This window comes from Excalfactoria chinensis, chromosome 3 (assembly GCF_039878825.1).
Source record: "Excalfactoria chinensis isolate bCotChi1 chromosome 3, bCotChi1.hap2, whole genome shotgun sequence".
In the NCBI taxonomy this organism is placed as follows: Eukaryota; Metazoa; Chordata; class Aves; order Galliformes; family Phasianidae; genus Excalfactoria; species Excalfactoria chinensis.
The window spans coordinates 29,282,532-29,295,083 of NC_092827.1; the positions used below are offsets into that span (position 1 = coordinate 29,282,532).

Here is a 12,552-nt window from a genome sequence, read left to right on the forward strand (position 1 = left end):
CCACTGCCTCCACAATCCTCCTCACGGTCCAACTCATCCGGTTCCCTGATGGAGGGCGCACTGAAGGCAGAGAAGTAGCTGTTAATTCAGCCATCTTCTGCAAGGCTTCCCCACTTTCCCTGTCCTTCAACTTTCCCTCAGTCCAAACCGAGGCCGAGCAGGTCCGTTCAGCCTCGGATCCAGGAGCCTCCTTGCCTCGGCGCGGCCCCTCAGCGCAGAGCTGAGCCGCCACCCACGAGGGGGCAGCGTGAAGCCGAGGGCGGGGGCTGTGAGCGCAACTCCACGCCACTGTCCCTCGCCATGGAGCCGAGGTGTGTCCCCCAGGGTGGGGAACTCGCTGCAGGTAGGTTGGGGCTTCCCGGGAGCTTCGAGCTCTGTAGACTGGGGCGGTGCTAAGGGAGGCCCTGAGGGAGGCTAGGCGAGCCCGCGGCCTGAGGGGGTGTCCCCGATCCGCCGCCATTTCGGGGCCGTGGGTGGGCTGTCCGTGTGGCTTCGGCTGTTGCGTGGGCATCGAAAAACTGCAGTAGCTGGGCATGGCTGAAGGCGAGACTGTGACTTGTTTGTTTGTTTCTTTCTCTTTTAATGCAAAGAACATTGAAGCACGTTGTATTGTTGCTAAGTTGCCTTTTAGAGGTGTGATTTAAAGAAAAAATAAATACGCTCTTCTGCTTTTTCAAGTAAGCTTAATTGGCTTTTTCATTCAGTGCTTTTATCAGTGACTAACAGAAGAAATTATTTCCTTTTCTTAATTTGAACGAAGTAGTTCTTGAGTTAAAGGACAAAACATTATTTTTTTCGGTGGTCTCGGTTGTGAATGCTTGGCACGTCACTTTCTTAGTTCACTGTCTTTCAGTGCTTCATAAATTATTACTCAAAATGCTTCATTGTGGTTTTAGTTAGGTTAGTATTGACAGTGTAGTAAAACTTTGGTCTTTTACTGTATGCTTTTCAGTAGGCTTCTAGGAATCTATTTCTGTGCCTCATCTCAAGAACGTTACCTCTGGGCCATCTCACCTTTCATTCTTCCAGTATAAATTTGTGTAGGAAAGCCAAGCTTTCTTGTAATTTATCTGAAGGAAACTTCTGCTCTGAGAAGTACTGATGTGAAAGGTTTAAGAACTTGTATGAGAATGGGACTCCTTGGATAAAAATTGAGAAGTATGATGAAAATCTTCCCATATATTCAATGGGAAGAGGAAAGGTGCAATATAATCTCTGTATAATCTTATAGACTATTGTTGCCTCTTTTTGTCAGCCTGAGATTATGATTCAGAGTCCAGGATGCCAATTGTGGATTTATACTTAGTGTAACTGAATGTTGTTGGCACATGTGAATGTTTGTAATTGACTGAAGATCTGACTTCCACTTGTAAATCTGTAATGAAAAGCATATCCTTAATTTTCAAGGCAAGTGGGGTTACATCCAATTGATTTGATTACAGCTGTGTTTTAGAAAGGAAACATCTGTGCCAATGTAAGTACAGAAAAATGTGCAACGTTGAATTACACTTTAGTTTCTGAGCAGCAGGCTTCATAGAATAAATTCCCTTTTGTGTCCACCCCTGAAAAATGCGGTACAATGTGGCACAATGACTAGATAACGTTGTAAGTGACACAGCAAAAACAAACATACAAATCTGAAAAGTAAAACCAGTGCAAGAACAATTTTCTGCTCGTATTTAGAATGTATACATAATTTAAAGCAATCAGAAATCTCTTGCTTATGTCACGTTTTCTTACTTGGCCTATTCTGATGGGAATAGAACAAAAGCAGAATCCTTTTATCTCTTTAAGCCTTCTGTATTTCGTATGCTGTCCTTGCTATCAATCCTTTGTAATGTTTCTTTAATAAGAGTGACAGGATTGAACTTCTGAGTGATTTAGAATACTTCTTTGTAAAATCTGATATGGTTTTTCTCTTATAGAAGTGTCACTACAGCAGCATGTTGGGGGAGGAAAGGTTTTAAGAGAACCGACCCTGTCTGCTGATTCTATTCAGAAAGCCAAATGTCAGAACAGCCCAAACTTGCAGAGAGCTAAACATGTAATATAGATATGGCAGTATTGCTATTCTTGTTGCTGAGAAAGTGGTTTTCTTTGGTAGCTAAAGATGGGAGTTTGCACATTTTTCAAATGGGAGGAAATAAAGTACCATTTCTTCATGTGATCTTACTGAACTCTAACATACAGTAACATTGTGAAGGGCTAAACGGGTTGGTTTATGTGCATTTAATTCTGGATGTGCTTGATGCTTCACTTGTCTTACTTAGCACATGTATGCAAAGTTTTCTGTGCACGAATGCTATTAAGTGTTCACAAGGCTGTTGTCAGTTTTTTCCCTATCATTTTTGTGTGGTGTTAATTTCTTCAGAGATATTCAGAAGACCTAGGATTGCAAACTTCTTATTATAAGTGCTAATTTTAGCTCGTTTTTCCCCGTTTGGTTAGGCAGTTTTTTTGAAGATCTGAGCTTTAACTGCTTGTAGTGCGCTCATCTCTTTGAAGTTTGCTGTTCCCTAGATGTGTTTGTGCATCACATCTAGTCATCTGAACTCCTTCTGTAGTCCAGGGAGGGGAACAGTGACTTACTTAATCACATGGTAGATGTACGAATCACTTCATTTATTGTTGACTTTAGAAATCCGTTTCTGCCCATCGATCTTAAAGGAAGTCTAGACAGTTAGCTCAGCTAAAGCCTTCTACTCTGTAGATTTCCACAGGGAGGAGAGATAAATCCTGCCTCTTAGTCTCACTGAAACCCAGAGAGGATTATATTTGCTTACGTACTTAGTGCTAGGCAGTAGTTTATATAGTCTATAGTTTTTATAGTTGGTGAATGCTAAGAATCTCTTTAATTATTGTTTATAGAATTTGTCTGACTTCATTTCAGAGGCCCAACTGATTTAACAGTTAAATGGTTCGTAAGAAATAAATTTCATGATTCATTTAAACCCAGTTTCTTTCTGCTTTTGACATATTTAAAATGTTGGGATTTTTTTTTTTAGTTTCAGTGTCTTTTTAACATCTTGAGTTCTTTTTTGAGCAAGGAGGTTTTGAAAAAGGGAATGCTGGAGGTATTGTTTAGACTAGTGGTGGTGAAACTGAATGTTTCACTAAGTATGTACACATTATGTATCTTTGTTTAAAGATGACGCACTGCCAAGCAGCTTTGGTTTAATAAACATTTTACAAATTTTACAATAAAAGCTGCTTAATTGGAACACAAGGCATACTTTAGTTCATCTTGATTATACAGCTGTCCCATTATCATTATTTATTATGTACATAAAAGACAGCATTATGTTAGGCATACTAATTAAATCAAGTTTATTTTATTGTTGCTTAATGTTATAGCCATATGTGTCTGCAGCTTAGCTCAGTTCTGCTAAAGCACATGCATCGTTTCGTGACCTATTTTGTATTCCTTTATAACAGGTCAGTAACTTGGTTGCCATCATGTAATGCATGAGATCATGCAGATATGGGTGATTTTTCACCTTTATCCGCAGCGTGTAATTGACAAACCTGTTAAAGTGAAAACTGTGCAGACAAAACTGTTTTTCCTATTATGTTTGTACCATTAGTGCCAGACCATACACTTAATTTGGAGCATAAACTTTTTTAATGTTTATAGCGTGATGTTGTGTAGGACTGTTAGATAACTTTCAGCTGCGTAGCAGTGATGACAGCAATTTAATGCTGCCCTTGTAAGTCCTGTAGTTTGTAACCGTCTATGTCAAGTATAAGGAGAACAGAGCCCTTTGATTCTCTGAAAGTTAACTGCATTATAGTCTATTTTGTGTGGTACTGCATAAATTCTTGAAGTTTTCAATCTTAGGTAATAACGATCTGAACAAGAATTTGATGTCCTCTAAACAGTAAGGTTTTTGTCAATGACATTTGAAGTTTCTTCTATTGTTAGATGTGAGTTACGTGTGTGAACTTAGGGTTGATACCCAAGGTATGCTGTCCTGTAACAGCAAGCAGTTCTTCAAAGACTTGATTATTTCAAATAAGTTCAGGTTTTGGTTTTATTTTCAAAGTCTCGGTATTTCCCTTTTTTACAAAGACCACTGATCTCACCATCTTCCCTCCTATCATTGTGGTTTCCACGTCTTCAAGGTCAGTTGAAAATTTATGAGTAGGGTACAGAAAGATGAATTATTTAAAATTCACCTCCCTTACCCACAAACACTTCCTGAAGGACTTCTTAAAAGTTCTTGAGCAGAGGCTTTGCCTGGGTGAACTGATTAGCTTAATCCCTCAGTGTCTGGGCTATGCAGGCGCTTTCTGTGATAAGAGCCTGATAGGGGTACCCAAAACTGCCTAGGGAATGCTTGGCCCATCCCAAGGTCAATGTTAAGGCGAGAGTTTTTTGGTTTCTTTTACTTCTGTTTTTCTCCTTATCGAGCAGTCCATTTTGATCTGATGGCTGACTTTAAGTTTAACCCTTTCTGAGCTAATTGAGGTTCAGGATGGATTTTAGGTAAAGGTTCTTCACCAAGAGACCTCCATAACTCCAATGCTTGTTTTCATATTTTTTTAACAATAATGTGAAGTCTTTGATATTTTGAGTAGTGCTATGTATATGAAATTTCCAACTGAGAATAAAGCAAACTTTAAAGATGATTATCTGAGAATAGTTTTGTTTTGTTTTTTCTTAGTTTTGGATATTTCTTCCTGTTTACATGTTGTGGGGCAGCCTCAAAACTGAGGTGAGATTTGCTGGAAAAGTATCTTTCTGTACCCAGGGATGCAATATGAACTGCTGCATCAAATGCAGCTGCAGAACCAGCAAATCAGTGTAGAAAGGTGGTGTTCATGACTCCGATTTAGCCTGATTATTTCTGCTTTCCTACTTACCTTTTTTACCTGAGAGAATGGCATGGAACTACTTCAGGGGAGGGTCAGGTAGGGAATTAGGAAAAAATTCTTCACCAGAGAGTGCTTGGGCACTGGAACAGACTCCCCAGGGCATATGCCCAAGCTGCAGGAGTTCAAGGAGTCCAGTGCTGGAATACAGTGTCCAGGTCTAGGGCTCCAACAAAGAAAAGATGAGAAGTTTTTGTAGGGGGTGCAGAGATGGGCCACAGAGGTGATGCAAGGGCTGGAACATCTCTCCTGTGAAGGCAGGCTGAAGGAACTAGTCTTGTTCAGTCTGGAGAAGGGAAGGCTGCAAGGACACCTCATTGTGGTCTTCTGATATCTGAAGGGAGTTTATAAACATGAGGGGAAGCGATTTTTTGTATGAGCAGATAGGGATAGAACAAGGGGGAATGGTTTTAAACTAAAGGAGAGGAGATATAGATTAGATGTCAAGGGGTAGTTTTTACTGAGAGAGGTGCTGAAACTGATTGCCCAGAGAGGCTGTGGGCAGTCTGTCCATGAAGGTGTTTAAGGACAGGTTGGATGGGGTCCTGGGCAGTCCGCTCTAGTACTTGATTTAGTGGCTGGCAACCCTGCCTTTGGCTGGGGAGCTGAAACTTGATGTTCCTTGGGGTACCTTCCAACCCAAGCCACACTATGAATTAATGATTTCTGTAATTTCTTTTGTACTTCTTTCAGCATCTGAATGGTTACTCAGTGGTCTTCCACAGCTAAGACCTACTTTAGTAGGGTTTGAGAGCAAGAGGGCTGGAGTTAGGTTTCCTTCTTTGCGTCAGGAATCTGGAGACACCAGTTCTGTTTGACGTCTGTTTTAGCTGATCCTGTCCTCTGCACTCGGTTTGTGGTTTGAGGCTTTGCATACAAAACTTGTCATCAGTCCATGTCCCAATAAGGGCACTACTTCTAGCTGGGCTGCCAAGAGGGCCAGAGATTCCCTCCTTAGCACTGAATGAAAACAGAGATTTATAGGTTGTTATTCTTACTATAACTTTGGTACCAGATGTGTTTTCCTGAAAGATTATTCTTTCTGTTCCCATTGATATATTTTGACATTAGGAGCCATGATTAGCTTGATGACTTCTTTCTGCTCTTGTCATGGTCTTGTCTTGTATTTTCCAGTCTAACAAAATTTCTGGTTTAGTTCTTAACCTTTTTCTACCTTAGTCTGTAGTGTCATTTCTATGCTGATGTGAGCAAAAATATTGTTGATATCGCTGTAGCTGCCAGTATGCTTTTAGTGGAATGCATTCACAGTTGCTTGTCTTTGGTATGATACTTCCTGAAAGCAACAGCTTGCCTTGCAAGTTTTGCTAATGCACAGTTGGCAAATCTCTAGCAGCAGCATCCAGTGTGTAATTTTCTGGGGTTTTTTTATACAGTGGTTTGTGAGAGAACAGCCTTCCATTTAGGGAGGTGTGGGAAACTTGAATCGATTCCTGCACTTCCTGCTTTTTGTCCTGCAAAACATCTCTTCGTAAAAGGAGAGTGAGATGGTGATAGGAAGAACAAAAGAAAGGAGATAAACGAGCTGTTTATTCTCTGTGAGATCTTTATAAAATTCATTGTTTCCAAAAATACTCATCAACATTAGCCATGAATTATTTGGTTTCAAGATTCCAGTAGAATTATTTCTCCAAATGTTGCTTTTTTTGTCATGTTTCTAAAGAAAACCAACTTCAAAAACAGGCCTGTTTTGTGGGGTTTTTGTTGTTGTTTGGTTGTTCTTTTTTGTTGTTGTTTTTTTGAGCAGCAGCTCTATGAGGGTTTTTTGCACAAAAGTAATTTCCTTTACCCAGAGTAAGAACTGCTACCGTAGAAGTCTGTAGAGAAATTTAAAGAGGAAGAAGCCTGTTCAAATCCAAATTTCATTGCTTAATTCTGTGTTGCGAGGATTGACGTGGATTGACGTTAAATGTTTTGGTAGCTGGGTTTTAAAGCAGAGCTAGAATGTGATTTATTTATTTATTTACTGCTCAATTACAAGGGCTGAGAGCTTGGAATATTCAGAAAGAACTTCCTAATTTCTTGGACTTTCGGTAATGTAGACATGTTCTATCAGTAGTGGATTTTCAGAGGATGTACGGATTTATTGATTTAATTATTTACTTTGCTAATGAAGAGGTATGGACCAAGGCGTATGAAATGCAGGATCATAAAGCATCAGTGGTCAAACAGCCGACTGATTCTTTGTTGTTTGACTGGAAATAAAGAGCATGATAGGGGAAAGGTATTGATGTTGCTTCTGTAATGATAAATAGCATGTGGACAGTCACAAAGCACTGTTTCCTGCCCCATACCTTCTTGCAGCTTTCTTGAATGTAATTTGTGAGAAAATGCTTGTACTGACAGAACATATTACAAACCAGAAAGCTGCTATTACCTTTCCCTTTTATAAAAGCAGGTGAATCAGAAAGATTTTGCAAAGAGTTCCCCAGAGAACTCAAAATGAGAAAGCAGCAATAAAATCCACTTGTAAGAATTTCTGTCTGCCTTAATCTGTAGCTCTGCAGATAAACTTTGTAAGAATGGAGCTTGATGTGTGGCTTGAGTGATACCTGGGTGAAACTTACGTTTAAGAAGATAAGAATCTGGGGAGCGTATTTCAAGTTCAAAGCCAAAGATCTTTGATCCTTAAAAGTTACTACATAACTCTTCTTTCTGTGTGATTCTGTGTATTTCATTTTATGCACAGCTTTGATGGTAGCTCAATTACTGGCATGGTTCTGTGTTTGCAAAATATTTCCTTTGATGTAGTAGGCAAAAGAGTCTTACAGGAGTTTATTGTCCTACAGCAGTGTGGATTCTTTTTGGGGAGGGAGTAACTTATGCTTTTTCTGTGGAATTCTTAACTGTGTACGAAGAAGTGATATTGAAATGTATTTTACAAGGCAGAAGGTATGCAAAAATTCTGTTTATATATTTAATGATATAGATATCTAATGGTATATATAGTATAAGTTAGTTTCGAAGGTCTTGCTCTGTCATCAACAATTTATGATTTGACTAATTGTTTTTGCATGGGTAGAGCAGGAATCTAATAGTTCAGGTGGAGGACACTAATTAGAGCATGGCTCTAGATGGATCCCAAGGAATTCCTGTCCTTCTGCCCTTTGTGCTCATGCTTCAGGATGTGACTGGTGTGTATCTGAATGGATGGCATGCAAAGAATATACAGGAATTCTTCATGTGTTTCAGTGGCAGTAGGAAGGTGGAAAAAATGTTTAAAAGGCATCTCTTTTTCTAAATGCCTCTGCTGGATGCATAAATACATCACGTTAGATGACTTACTGTCTAAAGTTGAGGAGGCATCAGCTTAGTGATATCAGGTGAGCTGGTGGAAGGATGGCACAAAATGCCTCACTGAATTCTGTGCTGTTACTGTTTCACAGATGTTCAACACAACTTTTGTAGTGCTGAATTTGTAGTTTCTTGGATAAAAAGATTTTAAAAACTAGGATGACGGAGAATTTTTTAGTGTTAGGCTAGGAGAAAAACATCATTATTTTTTAATGCTGAAAGTGATACTTTTTTCAAGGAGGCAATCAGCGAATTTGTCTAAGTTGTGTGTGAACATGTGAATTCTTATTTTGACTTGAAAGGATTAACTTTAATGTTGTTGATGACAATAATTGAAGAAAAGACACCTTTACTTGAGGCTGAGTCTGCATTTTGTTAGCAGTATCTCTGGAAAGACCTTTCTGCAGGTGTGTTATGATGAGGACTTAAAACCAAAGTACAGCAGTACCAGGTATCCAAAACTGGAGGCTAGCAGTATTCTCAGGTGTTTGTATTTTTTGAATTGAGACTTTTTGATCAAGAAATCATGTGTTGGGTTTAAACTAATATAACCCCATTCTTCAGCCATTGGGTTTCAGTGATTTTTCTTCTTTTATTTTTTCTCTTAGGAATTTTAGCATTTTCACTTCTGTTTTAGTTGAGATAACACTGCTATTTAATGTTGTAGTATAAGCTAGTTCAAACTGTTTTCTGTAACTGTTATCAAGCCCTATGCTTGTTGTTAGTACTGAAGCACAGCTCATGTATGTTTTACTCTCACATTGTGGATAGCTACTTATATTTTTTCTGTTGTCCTTGATTTTTTGGATTGTGGAAGAAATAAGATAATTGGTCTCACTGTTAAAAGGTTTTCAAAGGTAAGGAAAGCGTGCACAATTTGCTTTAATAAAATTATGGTGAAGGTTTTGTTTTGTTTGTTTGTTATAGAAGTCAAAGGCAGAAGAGAAAATCAAATCTGGTATTTGAAAATATCGAAACTGGCGCTGGCTTTTGCCATTATCCGCTCCAAACCACCAGGGAAGAGCTGCAAAGAATACACCGAGCACCTTGCCAAAATTGTATCTGAGCAAGATTTTGACTACAAATCAAAAGTTACAGCACTAGAAGCTGAAGTTTTTAGATTACGTCAGGAGCTTCTTTTGAACAAGGTCTGTCAGAGAGTCTGCTTGGAAAATGGTAAGTTTCTGAAATTGTTTGTGACAATCCACCATGCTGCAGTAGCAAGAAATAAAATAGCTTTCATATTGCCTGCTCTGTTTCTTGTATGTGAATACTGGAGTTTGAAGTGTACCTTCCAGTACTTAAAGGGAACTTAAATCAGTCTTCCTTCTGTTTCTATTGTTTGTTTATTTATTTCTTACATGGGCTAATAGCGGTAGAGTAAGGAAGAATGGTTTTCTGCTAAAGGAGAAGAGATTTAGATTAGGTGTTAGAACATTTTTATTTAGTGGATAGTGAGGCATTGACACTGGTTGCCCAGAAAAGCTGTGGATGCCCCATCCCTGGAGGTGTTCAAGGCCAGGTTGGATGGAGTCTCAGGCAGCCTGATCCAGTTGTTGGCAACCCTGCTGACAGAAGGGGTTTTGAACAAGATAATCTTCGAGGTCCCTCCCAGCCCAAACTATTCTGTAATTCTGTGGTACTGGAATGCTTTTATACTGAAACTGTGCCCTCTTTATTGCCTTGTGAAAAGATTGAAAAGAGTTCTAGATTATAAATTTAATTGGGAGGAGTAATGTATAAGATTTAGAAATTTTACTACTTCTTTTTTTATCACTAGACCTTTCTCTCTAGAAAAGTGATTTACTAACTATTCATATATAGTTATTCTTTGTATGCCTCTTTTCTGTAACTTATTCCAAACCTGAAGATTAGTTGTGGTTACAAGATGTGAGATCAGCAGAACGTGTCAGTAGACTACAGATTAAATCAGTTTGCACTGCTGATAAACCTTTTAGCTAGAAAACATTTTGACATTTTAAATATTTATTGTTGTTCACATCAGCCCCTCCTACCTCACTTTCTGTCCAAGATGAGTAGGACATTCACGTTTCTTCAGAAGGGCTTTCCTTAATGTTAAAAGTACCCAGCTCTTGGAGTCTAACTTTGATGTTTGTCTTTTATGGTGTTTCTTTTGACTGATTGACTCTTCCCCCTCTCTCCCTCCTCTCCCCAACATTAGTAGGGCATGTAAATTTTTCTGATAATGAAATTTGAGCCATCTGTTCTCTTGGAAGATATTCTTCATCGGATATGTAACTGCTGAGTGAGCATTCACAGTTACCGTTAAACTGGAGACGTGCTCAGTCTGTTACTTCTGAGTAAAGAAAGATCATTACTGATATCTGATGGGGTACCAGTTGGTAAGTTCTGTTCACTCTGCTGTTGCTCTAGTTGATTTGTATTAAGAGCAGAACACCTAAGACTGCAGTTTAAAGGAAGATGGTTGTAGAGGCAAAACCTGCCTGAAATAAGGGACGCTGTACTACTGAAATTTTCTGCTCTGGAAAATTAAAATTCTTCTCTGTTGTGCTTGTCTTGAGGTGTTTAAGTTCTTTGGGTTAAAACCAGAAGGTGCTTAGTGCTGAGATAGAAAGACACAAGGAGCTTGACTGCATTTTGGAAAGAAAGCAGTATAAATGGGGCTCCATCCTATTTGCCTGAAGGTTACTGTATAGACATTAATTTTTCTACCTGATGTACCAGAGAAGTTCTCCTTGGGGCTGTGAGTAGATGGGATTGTTCCTAGGGCCAGGTGTCTGGATACCATGGATTTTCTTCTGCCTCCATTTGTTTCTACAGCCATGTATTTGTGGTTGGCTTTCTGCCTAAGACAGTGCAACCTTTTAGAAGAATTCAAACACTCAGCTTTTCCTTGGCTCTCTTGTGTTCTGTTTAACAATTCTATTAATACAAAAATAACAGAGTTTCACAAAATCTGTCACCAGAAAAACTTGCACAGTAAGCACCAGATACTGTTTGTCTTCTGCTGCCAATTGTGAGCTAAAGAGTTTGTCTTTCAGCCAAGGTTCACCTTGCAGCTGAATCTTCCCTGCTCTCTGTTCTGAGTAATAATAACAATAATAGATTTTTCAAAGGCTTCAGGAATTATTAGAGATGGCCTATGGAATTTCATATCCTTCTTGTGGGGAAACTTGTGAGCTCTTTGAAACTGTGGTGTTGTAGCAAAAAATACCTATTTTTGAAGCCATATTATCTGAATTGTTTTTATCCAACCTTGCTGGAGACCCTAACAAGTGTGAGTATCTTTGCTGAAGGTGAGAAATGTGACTTAGGTAACTAATTTGTTTTGCAGTATGAGTTGTTATATTTTAATGTGCTGTTTATGGAGCTGCTGTAGTATACGTTCACTGACGCTGTGTGGAAACTTTGTTTGCTTCATGTGCAGTTGTCGTTCTGAATGCAAGGACTTTGGTATCCCTTTCATATGGTGGTACCTTGTCTGTATGTCAGCCATCCAAGAAGCAAATCTTTTTGTGGAGAGACTATGATAGGCTGGACTAATGGAACCTTATGCAGTCCAACAAGAAGTGCTAAGTCCTGCACTTTGGGAGAAACAATTCCAGGTACCTGGACATTCTGGGAGCCACTCAGCTGGAAAGCAGCCTGGCAAAAAGGACCTGGGTTTCCTGGTGAACTCCAGATTGAATGTCAGCCAGCAATAAGCCCTTGCTGCGAAGAAAGTTAATAGTGTTCTGGGCTACATTAGACCAAGTATTGACAGGGAAGTGATCCTTCCTCTCCGTTTAGTACTGCTGACACCGTATCTCAAGTGCTGAGTCCAGATCTGGGCTCTGCAGTACAAGAGGGTCATAGACAGGAGTGAGTCCAACAGAAGGCTACCAGGATGATGAAGGAACCAGAGCATCTCACCTATAGGCAGAGGCTGAGAGAGCTGCTCAGCCTGGAGGGAGAGTATCATCAATGTACAGAGGCATCTGAAAGGAGGGTGTAAAAAGAACAAGGACAGGCTATTTTCAGTGGTGCACAGTGCCGGGTCAAGCGGTAATAGATATAAACTGGAATAAAGGAGGTTCCTTCTAAATGTGTCTTAGTTTCAACTAGGATGGATTTTTTTTTTTTTTTTATTTTTTTTTAATTTATTTATTTATTTATTTATTTATTGTCAGAGTATCTGGTAATATGCTATGTTTCAGTTCCAGAAGAAAAACAATGTTGATAACACACACATATAGTTATAAATATTATCATTTTCCTTTTCTCTGGGTTTGTAAATAAATAGTTTGATCTCAACTCATGAGTTTTACTTTATTTTTCTTTTTTATCTTTCTTTCTTTTTTTTTTTCTTCTCAATTATCTTCCACAAGGAAGCCAGGGGAAGTGAGT

The 12,552-nt window shown here is 39.1% G+C and overlaps 1 protein-coding gene across 1 annotated transcript in view; it reads left to right on the forward strand.

The window, feature by feature from the left end:
- The first annotated feature begins 300 nt into the window (after positions 1-300).
- Positions 301-12,552, forward strand: part of MEI4 (meiotic double-stranded break formation protein 4) — a 67,422-nt gene continuing 55,170 nt past the window's right edge. The window contains exons 1-2 of the mRNA XM_072330965.1: positions 301-343; positions 9,112-9,360. Coding sequence (XP_072187066.1) covers positions 301-343; positions 9,112-9,360 — 292 coding nt within the window. The remainder of the gene's footprint in view (positions 344-9,111; positions 9,361-12,552) is intronic.